We start from the raw sequence: 15,809 nt of genomic DNA, 5'->3' as shown, positions 1-15,809 counted from the left end.
AGAAGTTGGAAGCTTTGTTTTATGGATGACAAGATATAAGGTGTCAAAATGTTTTAGTCCCTTTAGTTTTATACACAGGTCAGGCGTATTTTTATCGACCAGAAGAGAAGTTGTAGATAGTAATAGAGTTGAAGGATTTTATCTGGGAGTTGAGGACTGAGTCAAGTTCGATAAGCTGATCCTCCAATAGAACAAGGTGGTTTTGGATTACCTGATTTGAAGGGGTATTTCAGGCTACACTGTTAAGGTTGGTATACATAGCAGAAGCAGAAAGCTGTTATTCAAAGTGAAAAGTGATTGATAAAACAGGAAGCTCAAGAAACGAGGAAAGACTGGGATTTTGGATGCAGATCCTTGAGGAGAATAACTGCCCTACATAATAATATATTCATAACGTAACAGAAAGTATTCTAAGAACTAAGCCAACATGGGAATGGAGAAGGGATATCCTGCCGATAGGGATAACTGCAGTTAGATATACAGACAGCAGGCAAGAAGAAGCTGGAATTTACTGGAAAAAACTAGAACCAAGGTATTGGGAGCAAATAATTAGAGAGGGGAAGGTAATCGAATGGGGAGGTGACAAGAATTTATTTGGACTGCAGGTTAGAGATTGCCTTCCCTATTGAGGATTGATATCAGAGTATAGGCAAGGAGAAAGGAATGGGGGATCCCAAGCGAAAGACAAGCACTAGAAGAGTTTTTGGTAGAGTCTAGAACGGAAGCTGCTGTTAAAGAGATAATTAGTAGAGCATGTAAAATATTGCAGGATAACTAATCAGAGGAGGTTAGAAAGGATTGGGAAGAGAAATTGGATAAGCAAATCACAAAGAAACAATGCAGATATATGTACGACTTCCAAATATGCAAAAAAAAGTCTAAAAGATTTAGGATCTTTGCTTGGAAGTGTTTGCATGGGTATTTTTTATGCCCCAGTTAGACTCCAAAGTATTTTTCCTTAGCTAGATAGTAAATGTTGGAGGTGTGATGTGAAGAAAAAAGTAATTGGGAACATGTTTTTTTGGGAGTGTAATGAGTTGGCAGATTTTAAAAATTCCCTGTAGATTACTCTATTAGAAGTACTAGGTGAGCAAATGGGTATAACTTAGGACATTATTTTTTGAGCTATAATATAGGATCAAAATTTCCAAGACATAGTAAGGCCTTGCTGAGTCTATTTATAGTGGCTACCAAAAAAGCAATTCTTAGAAAATGGAAATCAAAGTCTAAACTAACTGTATTAGTAGTGAAAATAGTAATGGAGATAAAACAACTAGAAATGGGACCTTTAGAAAAGGGTAGGAGTAAATTACGTGGAAGAAAATTGGAATTTTGGGAACAAAACATGCAGAATAATGTTTTAGAGGAGTGAGCTTTAAAAGAAGCTGTGTAATGTTTGACTGATAATGACTGGCTAGATTTAAGTGATTGTATAATGTGTGCAACTAAAAATTATAGCAATATGGTTTTTCATTTCTGTAAATGTATGGTTGTCTATGTCATAATTGATAATTTAATAAAGAAGATTTGTTTAAAAAAAAATAGCTGTGAGCTTCACCTGTGGGACAAAGAAGTTGGTAGGCTCTGGTTAAATGGCTGAAGAGTGGATCTTCCACTGCTTGTTTAGTGCTGTTAATTAGGCAATCAGGTTTGTTGTCAAGCTCCATGGATGAGCTGGTATCTAATATATATATATATGTATATATATATATGTATATATATATATATATATATATATATATATGTGTGTGTGTGTATATATATATATATATATATATATATATGTGTGTGTATATATATATATATATATATATATATATATATATATATATATATGTGTGTGTGTGTGTATATAGATATATATATATATATATATATATATATATATGTGTGTGTGTATATAGATATATATATATATATATATATATATATATATATATATATATATATATATATATATATATATCTATCTATCTATCTAGGGAGAGAGAGAGTCAAGACTTTAGTTGATCAACATCTGTTTAGTTGACAAAATTTGATCGACTAAACAGATGACCAACAGGTGTGCGGAATCCCACTGTATTTAGGGTATTGGGAATATGTCCTTTCCCTAATATTAATTTATGAGTTAGTATAGAAAATTAGCAGGGAGTGTAAGGCGCAGAGGGGACTTTGCCACCCCTTGCAAAAAATATATATTTTTTTGCTTTATTTTTGTTTTAATTGTGTATTCGCCAGGCAAGGTGTGTAGCAGGAGGGCAGTGTTTTGGTTGGCCTTGTCAATGTCTGTGTGGGTCATTCGATGAAAATCGGTAGACCCATGTTTGTATGTGCTTGTTTTTATGTAATATTTATATATAATGTGTATGCGTGTATATGTCCTTTTCTATTTCTTTTTATAAAAGTTTTGTGGATGCTGTTAAATTTCCGTCTGTTCACAATGTCCTTCCATATCCATATTTTTAAACAGTGGTTATTGGAACAAATGAAAATAAAAGTTTTGAGTACATGGTCAACTTTATTTTTCCTTGAAACTACCATTGATGTTTGAACCTTGACACTGACATTAAAGAAACTCTCTAGATGTGTAAGTGCGTTAATAAATAGGCTATCAGATGTCCAAGATACATGACTGCAAGTACAGCATCTATGAAAAAATGAAATACAATTGACAGTGACATGCAGCAAATCATTGCTGTAATTGTATTAAGGAGTTTTGGAAGGGGCTTTATTCCTCTGCACCCCATCCCGAGATTGCTGAACCTCAAAGTATGGCAAATGTTTTGACACACACATATATGTGTTGCCCGTTTTGTAATTCTGGCCTTGCTTTTCCAAGGATCAGACTTATGGTTCTCAGAACTTCAACAGGAACCTTTAAAAGTTTCTTGCATGTTAGAACCCTTCATACCTTGTACGTTATTTATCCCGAGTAACGTCGTATGAAATTTGTCTAGACTAAACCTATACTTAACTGTGTCGGCTTTTATTTGTGGGTCTGTCTTCAGTTTATCAAGGTTACCTTTCGAACATAGTTACTCAGATATGATTAGCTTTAACTATTTGCTTCAACTTTGCTATTTATAGGGTGTATTCACTATTCCCAATATACAATTTGTCATTCACTGTTGTTTGCCAATTTATGAGCAGGATATCCCTGCTTTTTCGCGTTTAGTCTGTAGATCATCCTTGCTCCAGTCTGTGTTCAGTAGCTTCCATCTTGCCTCTTCAAGCACTGCTTATGATGTCCATACTTTGGACGCATATTCCAGTCAAGCGTCCCTTCATGCATTGGATACTTTTCCCTAAATGTAAGGATCTCCGTTTACTCTGAGTTCCCATTCTTCTGTGTTCTTCAGTGTCACATAATCATCTGCTTAGTGCAAATCTTGCATGTGTAAGTTTTTCCACAGTGTCACAAGACTGAGTCTTCCTTTGCACTGCTTGTAGTCTTGCTAGCTTTAAGTCATAAAGTACTTTCAGGGTATTTTTCCCTAATTTGCATAGGCAGCACCACATTCTCTGGAGATTTAACAAAGTACCAAGAGATACAAGCCATCTTTTTTATCTAATAATGTGCATTTGTTAATTCTGGTAGCTGACCTCAAAGTCCTGTCAGTACCAGTTAATGAAAATGTTGTTGTATGATGTCTCATTAAATGTTATACATTGGGCTACACTGCCTTCTACATCAGAAGTTGCTGAGATGAACTACCAGTCTAAATTTCCATGGCAAATAAGTCTGCCCAAAATAGAAACTACCACATTGGCACATTGCCAAGTAAACAACCCAAGAAGGTGACATATGTAATAAGATTCCTAATCTTAAAAACTGTTGATGTTCACTGATGTAAAATGTTTAGTTTTACATGTGTGTATGTTTGACACAATTTCCACATGGTAAACATCCCCAGAGGAAAAAAGTCATGTGAGTTGCTCGAAACTATTTACCAGCTAAATCAGTGCTGCTTTGAAATGTCTGAAAAGTAGAAAAAAAATAGTTCATTTCACAGCAGACAAAACTGAAAGTATGTATGATATACTTAGAATTTTATATATGTGTACTTCAGCTACTACTAAAAATATCTAAAGAGATGTTTTTTATATATAAAGTAGCCACTGGCATGTAGATGTATATACCTGGAGCTTTATGCACACATTTCTGTTGTCAAATCAAGTAATCTGTCTCCAAGGCTTTCAAAAAAATCCGCTTTTTTTCAGGGTTTTATTCTACATTTCACGGGCCACATACTATTAAAGGCCCCTGTGCTAGTGTGAAGGCTAGTTTTCTGGTTGTCTGTGTGTAGCAAATTTTCTATTGGGAGAAAACGTAGTATTAGCATAGCCTACATGGAACACAGTAAGCTGTCCAGCATTATAAGCCTCTGCTTTATTTATTGAATGCAACATCACACATTTGACGGTGTAAGTATTTACCAGCCTGCTTCTTCAGCAGCATGAAGCAGCTGCTATTTTTCATGTGCAGGTTGACGTTTGTAATCAGAGCACACATTAGCATGCCTTACATGAAACAAATTAAGTATCAAGAAATGTAATACCTGTCATTAAATAGCTAGAATATGTTGCACAACTTAGTCCGCTTAGTTTCTGCCTCACTTCAAGGTCTGAGGTTTAATTACTAACCTCCAGTTGCTTTCTTTTTTGAGTTTGCATGTTTTCTGCATGCATTATCGCAATGTATTCTTTTTTTTTTCCTCATAAAAATACTGCTGACTTGATTGTAAACTGCCCATATGCATTGCACTTACTATTGGTTTTGTTGCCTGTCATAGTTTTGCAGTGAATCATTTAACTTGATTGGTTAAATACATAAGTAATGTGTTCATAGGTCAGATTTACTGAAGATGCTGCATTTCTGAAAGGGTGATGGAGCACTAAATGCTTCTTAGGAAGGTGCAGTACAGTTTAAGTGAAAGATTAAGACAACGTAAGATATGATAAGAGTTGTAGACATGTAATAGAATGTCTTTTTCCCCAACAAAGTTGATTTTGCCATGAATAAGTGATCACAGTGGTATATTGCCAACTTCATCCCAGGCACCTGAGCACAGTTAAGGTATCTGGTAGGGCAAGACCTCCTTACCCCAAGTGTTGAGTCGACAGTCCTTATTCTCCTTGCAAATTAAAGTTACAAGTATGAAGTTGCAACACCTAGATAGAGGAAATAATTATCTTTGTGGTTGCCCCCCTTTTTTCATATTTTAATATATAAGCAATACGGTACGGTTCTGGTGCAGGGAAAAGCTTACCCTCCCCAGGCAGTTTACTTTGCGTCTTGAACTGGTTCTGTTAAAATCTTTTCCTGTTTAATGTTTTCCCTCAAGTGAAAAGTCATTTAGCTTCTTGGTGTGTGACTGCAGAAAAGGAATAGAGGTGGAAGCGTTCCCAGTGTAGCTGCTGGTTATGCCCCTCTGGTGGACAAAAGGGGCCTTTACTCATTGTCTTTTTTGTGTTGGTCATATATCAGTCTTTTTTGTGTCGGTCATATATACTGAAAGCTAACTTTCTTGTAAGGTTGTGTTTAATTTCAGTACTGAGGCATTTAAAGTTTTGCATTTTTTATTTATATTCTAAAACATAACCTTTGTCTTTATTTGCATCCTTTTACTCTTTGAAAACCCACTTCACCTTCCGGTTACATTCTGTACATCTCTGCAGTCTGCCTTATGCATTAAATGTCTGCAGTTCAAGTACAAAACAAGTAGTACACTTTCTTCATTGAAAATTGTCTGTTGGATATGACAGTAATAACTTATTTTCATAGGTTTATACTAGGCTAACTATCATCAGGGTCTTTGCAAGCCTAGCCATTCAACCCAACCTAGTTTTGTCTCGTACAATGATTTTTATTTATTTAGTTTTTACTATTGTAGCTATGTGTTTGTCGAATGCTAGATTATTGCCTACATATGTTCTCAAATCGCTATTGGGTTAACTCTTAAGGGGTGTTTTATCAATGGGTAGTTAGCTTGAGTGGACGATTTCCCAAAGGGCACTGTAATGCATTTCTTCACATTGAGTTTTAATCCATGGCTTTCTCACCCGTCATTTGTTTGTGTTAGACCCTGTTTTAGGATGCTGCTGTCACAGGGGGAAATCTATGAAATCCCAGTTTAGTTTTCTGCAAACTTGGTAAACCCAGAGGCCTTTGACATTAGCCTTTATTTCTGAAAAGTAGATGCCAAACAGGAGCTTGGCCCAATATGGAGCCCTGGGGTACTCCCCTGGTGACTGGTTTTCTGGTGGAGGTGGTCTTACCAGTCCTGACTTCTTGGGTCCTGTCTGTGAGCCCGACAACAGTCCAAAGAGTTGTGTAGGGATTTATGCCTAGTTCTGAGAGTTTAACAATACCTGAGTGGGAGTATTTCATCAATTGCCTTGGCCAGGTCAGGATAAGTGCCATACATAGTTTTCCTTTCATCCATAGCCTTGGTGACCCTTTTGAAGTTTACAAGGTTAAGTTGGTTGGGTCCCAGTGTCTGTAGTTTGCCAGTGTCCTTGTTGATCATTTTCCATGATGATTTATTCCACGGCTTTGCATATCAGGCTTGTCAGACAGATGGATCTGTAATTCCCAGGGTCAGATGATGCTCTACCCTTATGAAGAGGGATGACCATTGCAGCCCTCCGTATACCTGGCATGTAACCTGTTTTGAAGATGTAGTTGAAGAGTGCCTCAAATGAGCCTAAAATATGATCTAGCAGGACATTTAGGAGGCAGCTGGGGATATTGTCAGAGCCCATTGAAGCAGTGTTTTTAGCTTTAGCAAGTTCTACCAGCACTTCTCTTGCAAGTTGGTGGGGGGGGGGGGCTTTATTAGAAGGAATTTCACAGGGGTAGTGGTGGGGTGGGGGAGAAGTTAGAGCTAAAGTTATAGCCAGTAGATTCACTCTGTCACCCTGGTCACTGTTGGTTGTGCCGTTTACCACCAGTTCTGCACACTACTGAATATTACCTTTAAAAGTTCCTGACCTACCTGAAGAAGGCCTTCAGATTATCCTTACCCTGGGAGACCATCTTACTGGTGCACTCTTTCCATATGTAGTTGCACTTCCGTAAAATAAAGGTAGCCTTAGCATTTTAAGTACCAATTTTCTGAATGTATATGTCTAAATTTAAGAATCTTACCTCTATTGAGGGGCTTAAGCAGTTTAGAAAAAAAAATCTTGTACATTTTTTTCCCATAGAGTGAAAACGCTCGCTTGGCATTGTGTGAACACCCGCAGTGGGCCCCCATTGTTGTGATGCTGGGACTCTTGCAGTGTAGTATCCCTCCAATTCTGAAGGCTGAACTGTTGGAAGCAATTGCTGCCTTTGGGAAGTCGCCTGAAATTGCAGCTTCACTGTGGCAGTCAGTGGAGCATACCCAGGTATGTACATTTTGACTTTTTCACCTTTCATTTTTGTGCTTTATAGTACAGTTATTGGATACATTCTAATCACCAGGATTTAAAAGTTGTATTCTGTTTCTTTGCTCTCTGTCTCCACTATCATTGGTAAGTTCTGTTCATAGGTTCATAGGTTCATACTAGGCTATCTGCCCGAGGGCATTTATAAGCCTAGCCCATCGTTTTGTGGCTTACGCCACCCCTTTAGTATGGGGAACTATACCCATTATTTTGCTGTGCCTCTGTCGAGCAGTGACACTGAGGTAATTCCTGGGGTATATCTGCGATCTCCCATCCATTGGTCAAGATTTCTCTTGAACAAGGCCAGCGAGGTGCTCTGCCTCACATGTACCGGGATTTTGTTCCACAGCATAGGGAGTCTTTGGGTGATGAATCTATCCCTCCAGCACGTCCTATTAATAGCCGTGTCGAGGTTTAAGTCTCCCGCCCTTGTGGCTCTGGATCTAGATTTTTTGAGGTGAAGCATATTCATCAAATCTGGGTTTGACATGGCCTTGTATGTCAGGCAAAGGTCACCTCTGAGCAGCGGTGGCGACTGAATAGAGCTGGAGTTCTTTCAGTCGGGCAGCATAGGACAGATTTTTGAGACCCTTTATCCTTTTGGTGAGGAACTTTTGTGTCCTCTCCAGCTGCTGCAAGTGTCGGGTCAGATACATTCCGAATGGGGCATTGTACTCAATCATTGGTCTGATGAGTGATGAGTAAAGGGAGACTATGACCTCCCTTGATCTAGATGAGAATCCCTTCATGATAAGGTGGGCAATGTAGAAGGACTTCCTAACTACTTTAGCTACATGGGTGTCGAATGACAGACTACTATCAACCTGGGTCCCCAGGTCCCTGATAACTTCTTCTGTGCTCAGTGGATTGCCACCTATTTGGTAGCTAGGGGTAACCTTGTTTTTCCAAGGGTATGACTATGCATTTTTTGGCATTTAACTTTAGGCCGTGGCTCTGGCACCAGTTATCCAGTTCTGTGAGACCCTTCTGAAGGATATCTGTGTCAGATGTGTTTTCTACTATGGCGCCCAGTTTGCAGTCATCTGCAAACTTTGTCAGCCATAACCCTCCTGTGTTTGCTTGTACTTGGAAAAGTAGATGCGAAACAAGAGTGGGCCCAGGACTGAGCCCTGTGGGACACCACTTGTGACAGGCTTTGAGTCTGACATGGCGCCAGCAACTCTGACCCTGTGGGTTCTGTCACTCAGCCAGTTTGCAACCCATCTTGTGATGTATGGGTTAACATTTAAGCTGATGAGTTTTTCAATGATACCCGAGTGGGGTATTGTATCAAGGCCTTAGCCAGATCGAGGTAGGCTGTATGGACTGCCTTTCCCTCATCAATGGCTTTGGTGACTGTTTCAAAAAGTCAACCAAGTTTAAAAGGCATGATCTGCCTTTGACAAAGCCAAACTGGGTTGGATCCAAAGTCTGCAAATTCCCTATGTCTTTATTTATGAGGTCCATTATGATCCTCTCCATGGCTTTGCAGATAAGGCTTGTCAAGCTAATGGGCCGGTAATTTCCAGGGTCTGTGGAGGCACCGCCTTTGTGAAGTGGGACCACAGTTGCAGTGCGCCACTCCCTGCACGATCCAGAGGTAAGACTTTGATTAAACAGCTGTCGTAGCTGTGGGTTTAATTCCTCATTGAGTTCGTGGAGCACACAGCCGGGGACACCATCGGGTCCCATGGATGCTGTGATGTTCTTCGTTCCCCATTGCTGCAGTCCTTACTATTGGGTATAGTCCGCATCCAGTCGGCCCGAATACCAGAGTATAAGGCTGACGTCGGTCAGGGCGCATTAGACTGACGTCAGTACGTCAGGGTACTAATGCGCATGACCGACGTCATATCCTCAGTCTTTTTTGCCGCGTGGTCCGATGCAGAAGCAGTTTTGCGAGTGCAGGTTGGCGTTCTGAAATCTTTCCGAAACCGGAGTTTCAGACCGAAACAGAGTTGGCTAAGTACCCCGTTGGGGAACATTTTGGTTTTTTCTTGCCTCAGTATTTTTACCGGATGTCAGAAAAAGTGAATAACTGTATTTCTTGTGGGAAACAGATACCTCATAGGGATTACCATACCTTGTGTATACCTTGTTTAGTGCCTGTGCACGGCCTTGTTGGTTGCCGCTCTTGTGCTAGGTTTAACAAACGCACTATTAAGAGGAGGTTAGACTGTGCCAGGTTAGTGTTTGGGAAGCGTTGCAATTATACAATGCCGTCGGATGCTCCGACGCCCGCTTCGTCCAAGAAGCGCAAGGACAAAACAGCGAAGCCTAGGGTTGATGAACCGGCAGTCCCGGACGCCGGTTCTTTAGGACTCAGTGGAGCCAGAGGTTTTGCCAGGAGTTTCCATGGAGTCCCAGGCAGAATCTTTACTGTTACAGGATGTGCCTTCTCAGGAGGTAGGCCAGGCTGAGGGGACTTCTCAGGTGACTGTTCTTCCCTCTCTTCCCAAGGTAGTTAGAGCCTCTCCTTCTGTTGCCAAAACTTCTTTGAGAGGTAGGCCTAGTTTGGCTTCAGTGGGGGCTTCTCCTAGCATTTCGGGTTCTGTACCTAAGAAACATATGCTTAAAATGGCAGAAGATTTGATTACTATGATTAGAGGTTCTATGCCCCCGCCTGATAAGAGGCCTAGGGTGGAACCAGAGTTTGATTGTTTTGAACAGTGTTCAGAGGCTTCAGGGTCTTCTGCGGAAGACTTGCAGGAGTATCCTACTTATTCTGATTCTGATGTGGATGATTCCACTCCTACAGCTACTCCTCCTGAGGATTTCTCATTTTCAGAGACTCTGCATTCCATGAGGGAGCACTTTAAATGGGAAGGCCAGGATTACTCTGATTCCAGGAAAAGGCTTAGGGAATTTATGTTTTACCCCAGCATAGGCCCTTAGCTATTCCTCCTGTGTTGAATGTGGTGGAAGATGTTTTGCAGAGGCTTCCTGAACCCTGACTCTTTGCCTCCTGCTCCTGTTAAGCCTGATAGGTATTATAGGGTGCCCGAAGCTCATAAGTATTTGTTTAAGAGTCCTAGGGCGGACCCAGAAACTATTTCTCAAGGGCCTAAGGGTGTTAAAGCTTCTGTGGTTAAAAATCCTGTTCCCACTGATAAAGAGGCCAGGGCTTTGGATAGGTGGGGAAAGAAAGTGTATACTTCTTCCACTCTAGCCATGAGAGCATTGAATTGTCAGTTTCACATGCTAAAATATCAGAATTACCTCCTTTCACAATTGAAATCTAAGGTGGATGCTTTGGCGGGAGGTATTGAGTGTAAAGAGTTGCTGGATTTGGTTCATGTGTCTGAACAAGTGGGTAAGCATTCTTTGCAATGTGGTTTTGATGCTGTACAGGCCTCCTCGAGGGTGGCCGCTACTAGTTCTGTTCTTCGCAGGCATGCCTGGTTGAAGGATCAGAATTTAGCTGAGCATGTTAAGACACGGATTTTGGATGCTCCTTTACAGTCTGATGTGTTGTTTGGATCACCTGTGGAAGCCGTTTTAAAGAAAATGGAGGACAAAGCTAAGTCTATGCAAACTGTTAAAGATTTTTTGCAGGTGCAGCCACCGAAATTTAGTAGAAATTGGCCGGCTAAGGGGTGGACTTATCCTGCTTATGATTCCCAGTCTAGGGGTAGGTCTAGACGTGGTAGGGGCAGGGCTCAAGGTTCTTTTAGGCCTAGAACAGGGAGTTCACCTGCTCAGACTTCGGGTGAGGGCAGGGGTCAGTCCTTTCGTAAACAGACCCAATGACCTGTCTTTTCAGCTGCCAGTAGATTCCCGTCTGGCAGCTCCTTTGGGAGGAAGACTGTCTCTTTTCAAAGCAAATTGGGGTTTAATTACTCAAGACAAATGGGTGTTGGATATCATTCACCACGGTTACAGATTTTATTTCCATACAATGCCCCCTTTCAAAGGCATGCCAGACGTTCCTCCTCCACAAAGAAAAGAGGCTCACAAGCAAGTTTCTCAATTACTCCAGATAGGGGCCATTCAGCCAGTCCCTGTATCAGAAAGGGGCCTAGGATTTTATTCTCGCCTGTTCCTAGTACCAAAGAAAGGGAACACGTGGAGACCAATTTTGGATTTATCTCTCCTCAACACTTTTCTGGACATTCCCAAGTTCAAGATGTTGACGTTACAACTGCTTTTACCTCTGCTGGGCAAAGATCACTGGATGGTAACTCTAGATCTCAAGGAAGCTTACCTTCATGTGCCTATCAGGCTAAGTTGCAGGAAGTATCTGCGGTTTCGAGCTGGAAATTCTCATTATCAGTTCTCTGCATTGCCCTTTGGCTTATCTACTGCCCAGAGTATTCACAAAGGTTCTGGCTCCAGTGATAGCTTACTTCAGGCTTCAAGGAATTCAACTCTATCCTTACTTGGACGACTGCCTGATTCTGGCTCAAGAAAAGGAAGACCTTGTACAGCATCTGGAACATGTTATAGCAGTGCTAAGATGCCTAGGGTATTCTGTGAACGAAATAAAGTCCAGTCTAGTACCCTCTCAAGACATGTGCTTTCTGGGTGTGAGACTGAATACAGCAGCCCAGATGGCCTTTTTAACCCCGGACAAACAACAGAGTCTATCACTTTACTTCCATCACCTATCTCATCAGTCCGTGCTGACTGCAAGGACAGTCCTTCAAGCATTAGGGTTCATGGCATCTTGTATTCTGGTGCTTCCCAATGCCAAACTGCATATGAGGAAGCTACAATGGTATCTCAAAAATGTATGGACACAGCACTGCCAGGATTTGGACACTGTCATTCAAATAATACCTTGCCTTCAAAAAGACTTTTTGTGGTGGGCTCAGGAATGTCACCTAAACAAGGGACTCTCTGTGACCCGGCCAGAGGCGAGTCAGATTTTAACGACAGATGCCTCGGACATTGCTTGGGGAGCTCATTTACATGGAAAGTGGATACAAGACAAGTGGCCTGCCAGACTACTGCATCTACATATCAACATGAAGGAGATGTTAGCAGTCCAGTTTGCATTAATGGCTTTCAAGGAGTTACTTCTTCCAGGGCAGGTGTTGATTCTAACAGACAACACAACTGTCATGTGGTACATCAACAAGCAAGGGGGAACACATTCTTATCCTCTATGCAGGCAAGCAATGATTTTATGGGAGACTGCGCTAAGCTTGCAACTAACTCTTCAGGCAAGGTTTCTGCCAGGAGCACAGAACTCCTTAGCAGATGTGTTAAGCAGACAAATCATGGATCCCCACGAGTGGAAACTGGATCTTCATGTATTTCAAACATTGACAGTGTCATGGGAACTCCAGACATAGATCTGTTCGCTTCTCCACTAAACCACCAGCTGCCACAGTATTGCACAAAGGGGTTTCATCACACAGCTTGGAAAGTGGATGCTCTGTCTTTCAGTTGGAAAAACCTTCATGTGTATGCCTTTCCTCCTCTACCTCTTCTTCCAAAGGTACTATTAAAGGTCAGACAAGACAGGCCAAGGATGATTTTGATAGCTCCAGATTGGCTTCGGCAACACTGGTACCCACTACTACGGAGTCTGGTAAGGAAGCCTCCATGGCCTTTGCCTCTGATTCCTCATCTATTGTCTCGGCAGGATGGTCATCTGCTCAATGTCAAGCTTCACTTTCTTCATCTAACAGCCTGGCATATTCTGTGTTGAAACACAGCAGGTCTCAACTTCCTCAACAAGTTTTAAATGTGATTATGGAAGCTAGAAGACCTAGTACAAGGAAAGTGTACGCAGAAAAATGGAAGAGATTTTTATTTTGGAGTACAGCAAAGAATTTGCAGGTTTCTGAGCCTAATTTGAGTGCGGCTCTTCAATACCTTACTGAGTTATTGGACAAAGGTTTGTCCTTCTCTTCTATTAAGATTCATGCTGCAGCGATTTCAGCTCACTATGATTGTGACCCACCATTGTTTTCGCATCCTTTGTTCAAGCAGTTTCTTAGAGGGGCAAAGAATATAAGACCCCACGTAGAGCTCCTACTCCTGCTTGGGATCTCAATTTTGTGTTGGAAAAACTTACTCTACAACCTTTTGAGCCTGCGGCTACTGCTGACTTGAAATACTTGTCATGGAAGACTGCTTTTCTGTTGGCTATTACTTCTGCAAGAAGGGTGTCTGAGTTGCAGGCCCTTATGGCAGTAGAGCCATTTTTGATTTTCCATAAGGATAGGGTATCATTACGTACTAATCCTTCCTTTATGCCTAAGGTGGTTTCTAGTGTGGCTTTAAACCAGACTATTCATTTGCCTACTTTTTATGCAGACCCCCAAGATAAAGGGGAAAAGATTTTGCACACTTTAGATGTACACAGGCAATTGCGTTATTATTTAAGCAGGACTAAGGATTTTAGGCAGTCTCAGCAGTTTGTTTCTTTTGCTTTGAGTTCGCAGGGCAAGCCTGTGTCAAAACAAACTATTTCTAGGTGGATTGGCTTTTGCATTGCATTTTGTTATTCCCATCATGGCAAGGAGATTCCAGCTGGGATTAGGCCTCATTCCACTAGGGCTGCTGCCACTACAACAGCATTTCTAAGGGGGGTGGCAACTAAGGATATTTTGGAAGCAGCTACTTGGAGTTCAGTGCATACTTTCTCTAAGCATTATCACCTTCCTATCTACTCTAAGTCTAGGGCTGGTTTTGCCACAGCTGTTTTGCAAGGCATGTTGTCAGCTCCTGCTTCTTTATGATTTGCCAGCCTCCCTTACCTCTGCTTTGGGATTCTACCCAATAGTAAGGACTGCAGCAATGGGGAACGAAGAACATAGTACAGTTTTGTACCTACCATAAATGTAGATGTTCAAGGATCCCATTGCTGCAGTCCAATCCTCCCTCCTTCCCTCTGTGTTTAGGGGTGGTTGTGTAGGTGAGGTTTCATGCTTATATTTTTGTATATGTTCTTGTATATCTTGTACATATTTTTGGTGCAGGTATTTTGGGCCTTGTCTTTTTAGGGTCTTCTGACATCTGGGGCAAGAAAAGACTGAGGATATGGCGTCGGTCATGCGCATTAGTACCCTGGCGTACTGCCGTCAGTCTACTGCGCCCTGGCCGGCGTCAGCCTTATACTCTGGTATTCGGGCCGACTGGATGCGGACTATACCCAATAGTAAGGACTGCAGCAATGGGATCCTCGAACATCTACATTTATGGTAGGTACAAAACTGTACTTTTTGCTTTGGGGAGAGCAGTTCTCACTTGGGCGTTGGAGATGTTTGGGGGGCTGCACTCATCTGGTATAGATATCTCTCCTTTTGGGGGAGAAGTTTGCACTGAACCTGTCAGCCAGTATGTTGGCAATGTCTGTAGGATCAGTAATCTTCACATCATTTTGAACTAGTTCTGAGCATATCTGGGAGTTTCCTCCTAGGTTTCTAACATAGCTAAAGAAGGCCTTATGATTGTCTTTTGAGTCTTTAGCTATTTTTCTCTCGAAATTTGCTTTGGATGATTTTATGAGAGCTCTTAGTTTTTACTTATAGTGATCAAGGATGTCTTACCTTTTAAGGATTTTGCTCTATCTTGTAGTAGCTTCCTCCTTTGTTGTAGAGTTTGTTTATGGCTGGGGTCCACCAGACTGGGCGCTTCCCTTTGGTACAACGAGTCTTTGTTTTGCTTGGGATTGCCTTATCCATGCAGTCCTGCAGGTGCTGGTAGAAGGCGTTTGTAAGTGATTCAGCGGCTTGAGTATTGTTTTCCGCGGCTCGGGGCCTGAAAGGAGACCACACTAGTCTTTAGAAGTGTGAAGTCGGCTTTTGAGAAGTTCTTTACTGTGGTCTTTTTTAGTTCAGGTGGGGGTGGGATGAGGACCACCAGCGAGATTAGTTTGTGATCTGATCTCACCAGTGAGGGGTATACTTCGGTGTTCAACATTGTGCTCCCATGTTCGTGATGATGAGATCAAGTATGTTATCTCCTCTTGTGGGGATGGTGACTAGTTGTTCCATGGCATTTGAGTTTATGAATTCCAGGAACTTTTGGGCTAGGGTGTTTGGGCTTGAGTAGTGTTCCCAGTCTATATTAGGGTAATTGAAGTCACCTAGTATGATGGTGTTTGGTGATACATTTATCCCCTCTAGTGTTTTCAGGAAGGCCATGTGAGTTTCCTGAGTTTGTGAGGGTGGCCTGTAACATGCTACAATTTGCAGAGCAGTCTTGCCTATGGTTAATTGCACCTGGATGGTCTCCGATGCATCGTGCGTTGCCACCAGTCTTGAGGTGTGGGTGTCCTTGATGAATATGGATACCCCCTCCTTTCTTGGTATTGTCCGGATTTTGGGGCGGAGCATGATATGAGGTAAAACCTGATAGCGCTGGGGTGCTCTCAGGAGCCTTGAACCAGGTTTCTGTCACAGCACAGACATCGATGTTCTCCA

General features: G+C 41.7%; 1 protein-coding gene across 1 annotated transcript in view; it reads left to right on the top strand.

Moving 5' to 3' along the window:
- NUP205 (nucleoporin 205) overlaps nt 1–15,809 on the top strand; it is a 1,199,422-nt gene that overhangs the window by 331,507 nt on the left and 852,106 nt on the right. Inside the window, 1 exon segment of the mRNA XM_044087173.1 lies at nt 7,210–7,392. Coding sequence (XP_043943108.1) covers nt 7,210–7,392 — 183 coding nt within the window.

Source organism: Protopterus annectens, chromosome 11.part0 (assembly GCF_019279795.1).
Source record: "Protopterus annectens isolate FY-2018-M chromosome 11.part0, PAN1.0, whole genome shotgun sequence".
NCBI lineage: Eukaryota > Metazoa > Chordata > Ceratodontiformes > Protopteridae > Protopterus > Protopterus annectens.
The sequence above is the reverse complement of the archived record's forward strand: the minus strand, read 5'-3'. Positions and strand labels throughout refer to the sequence as shown.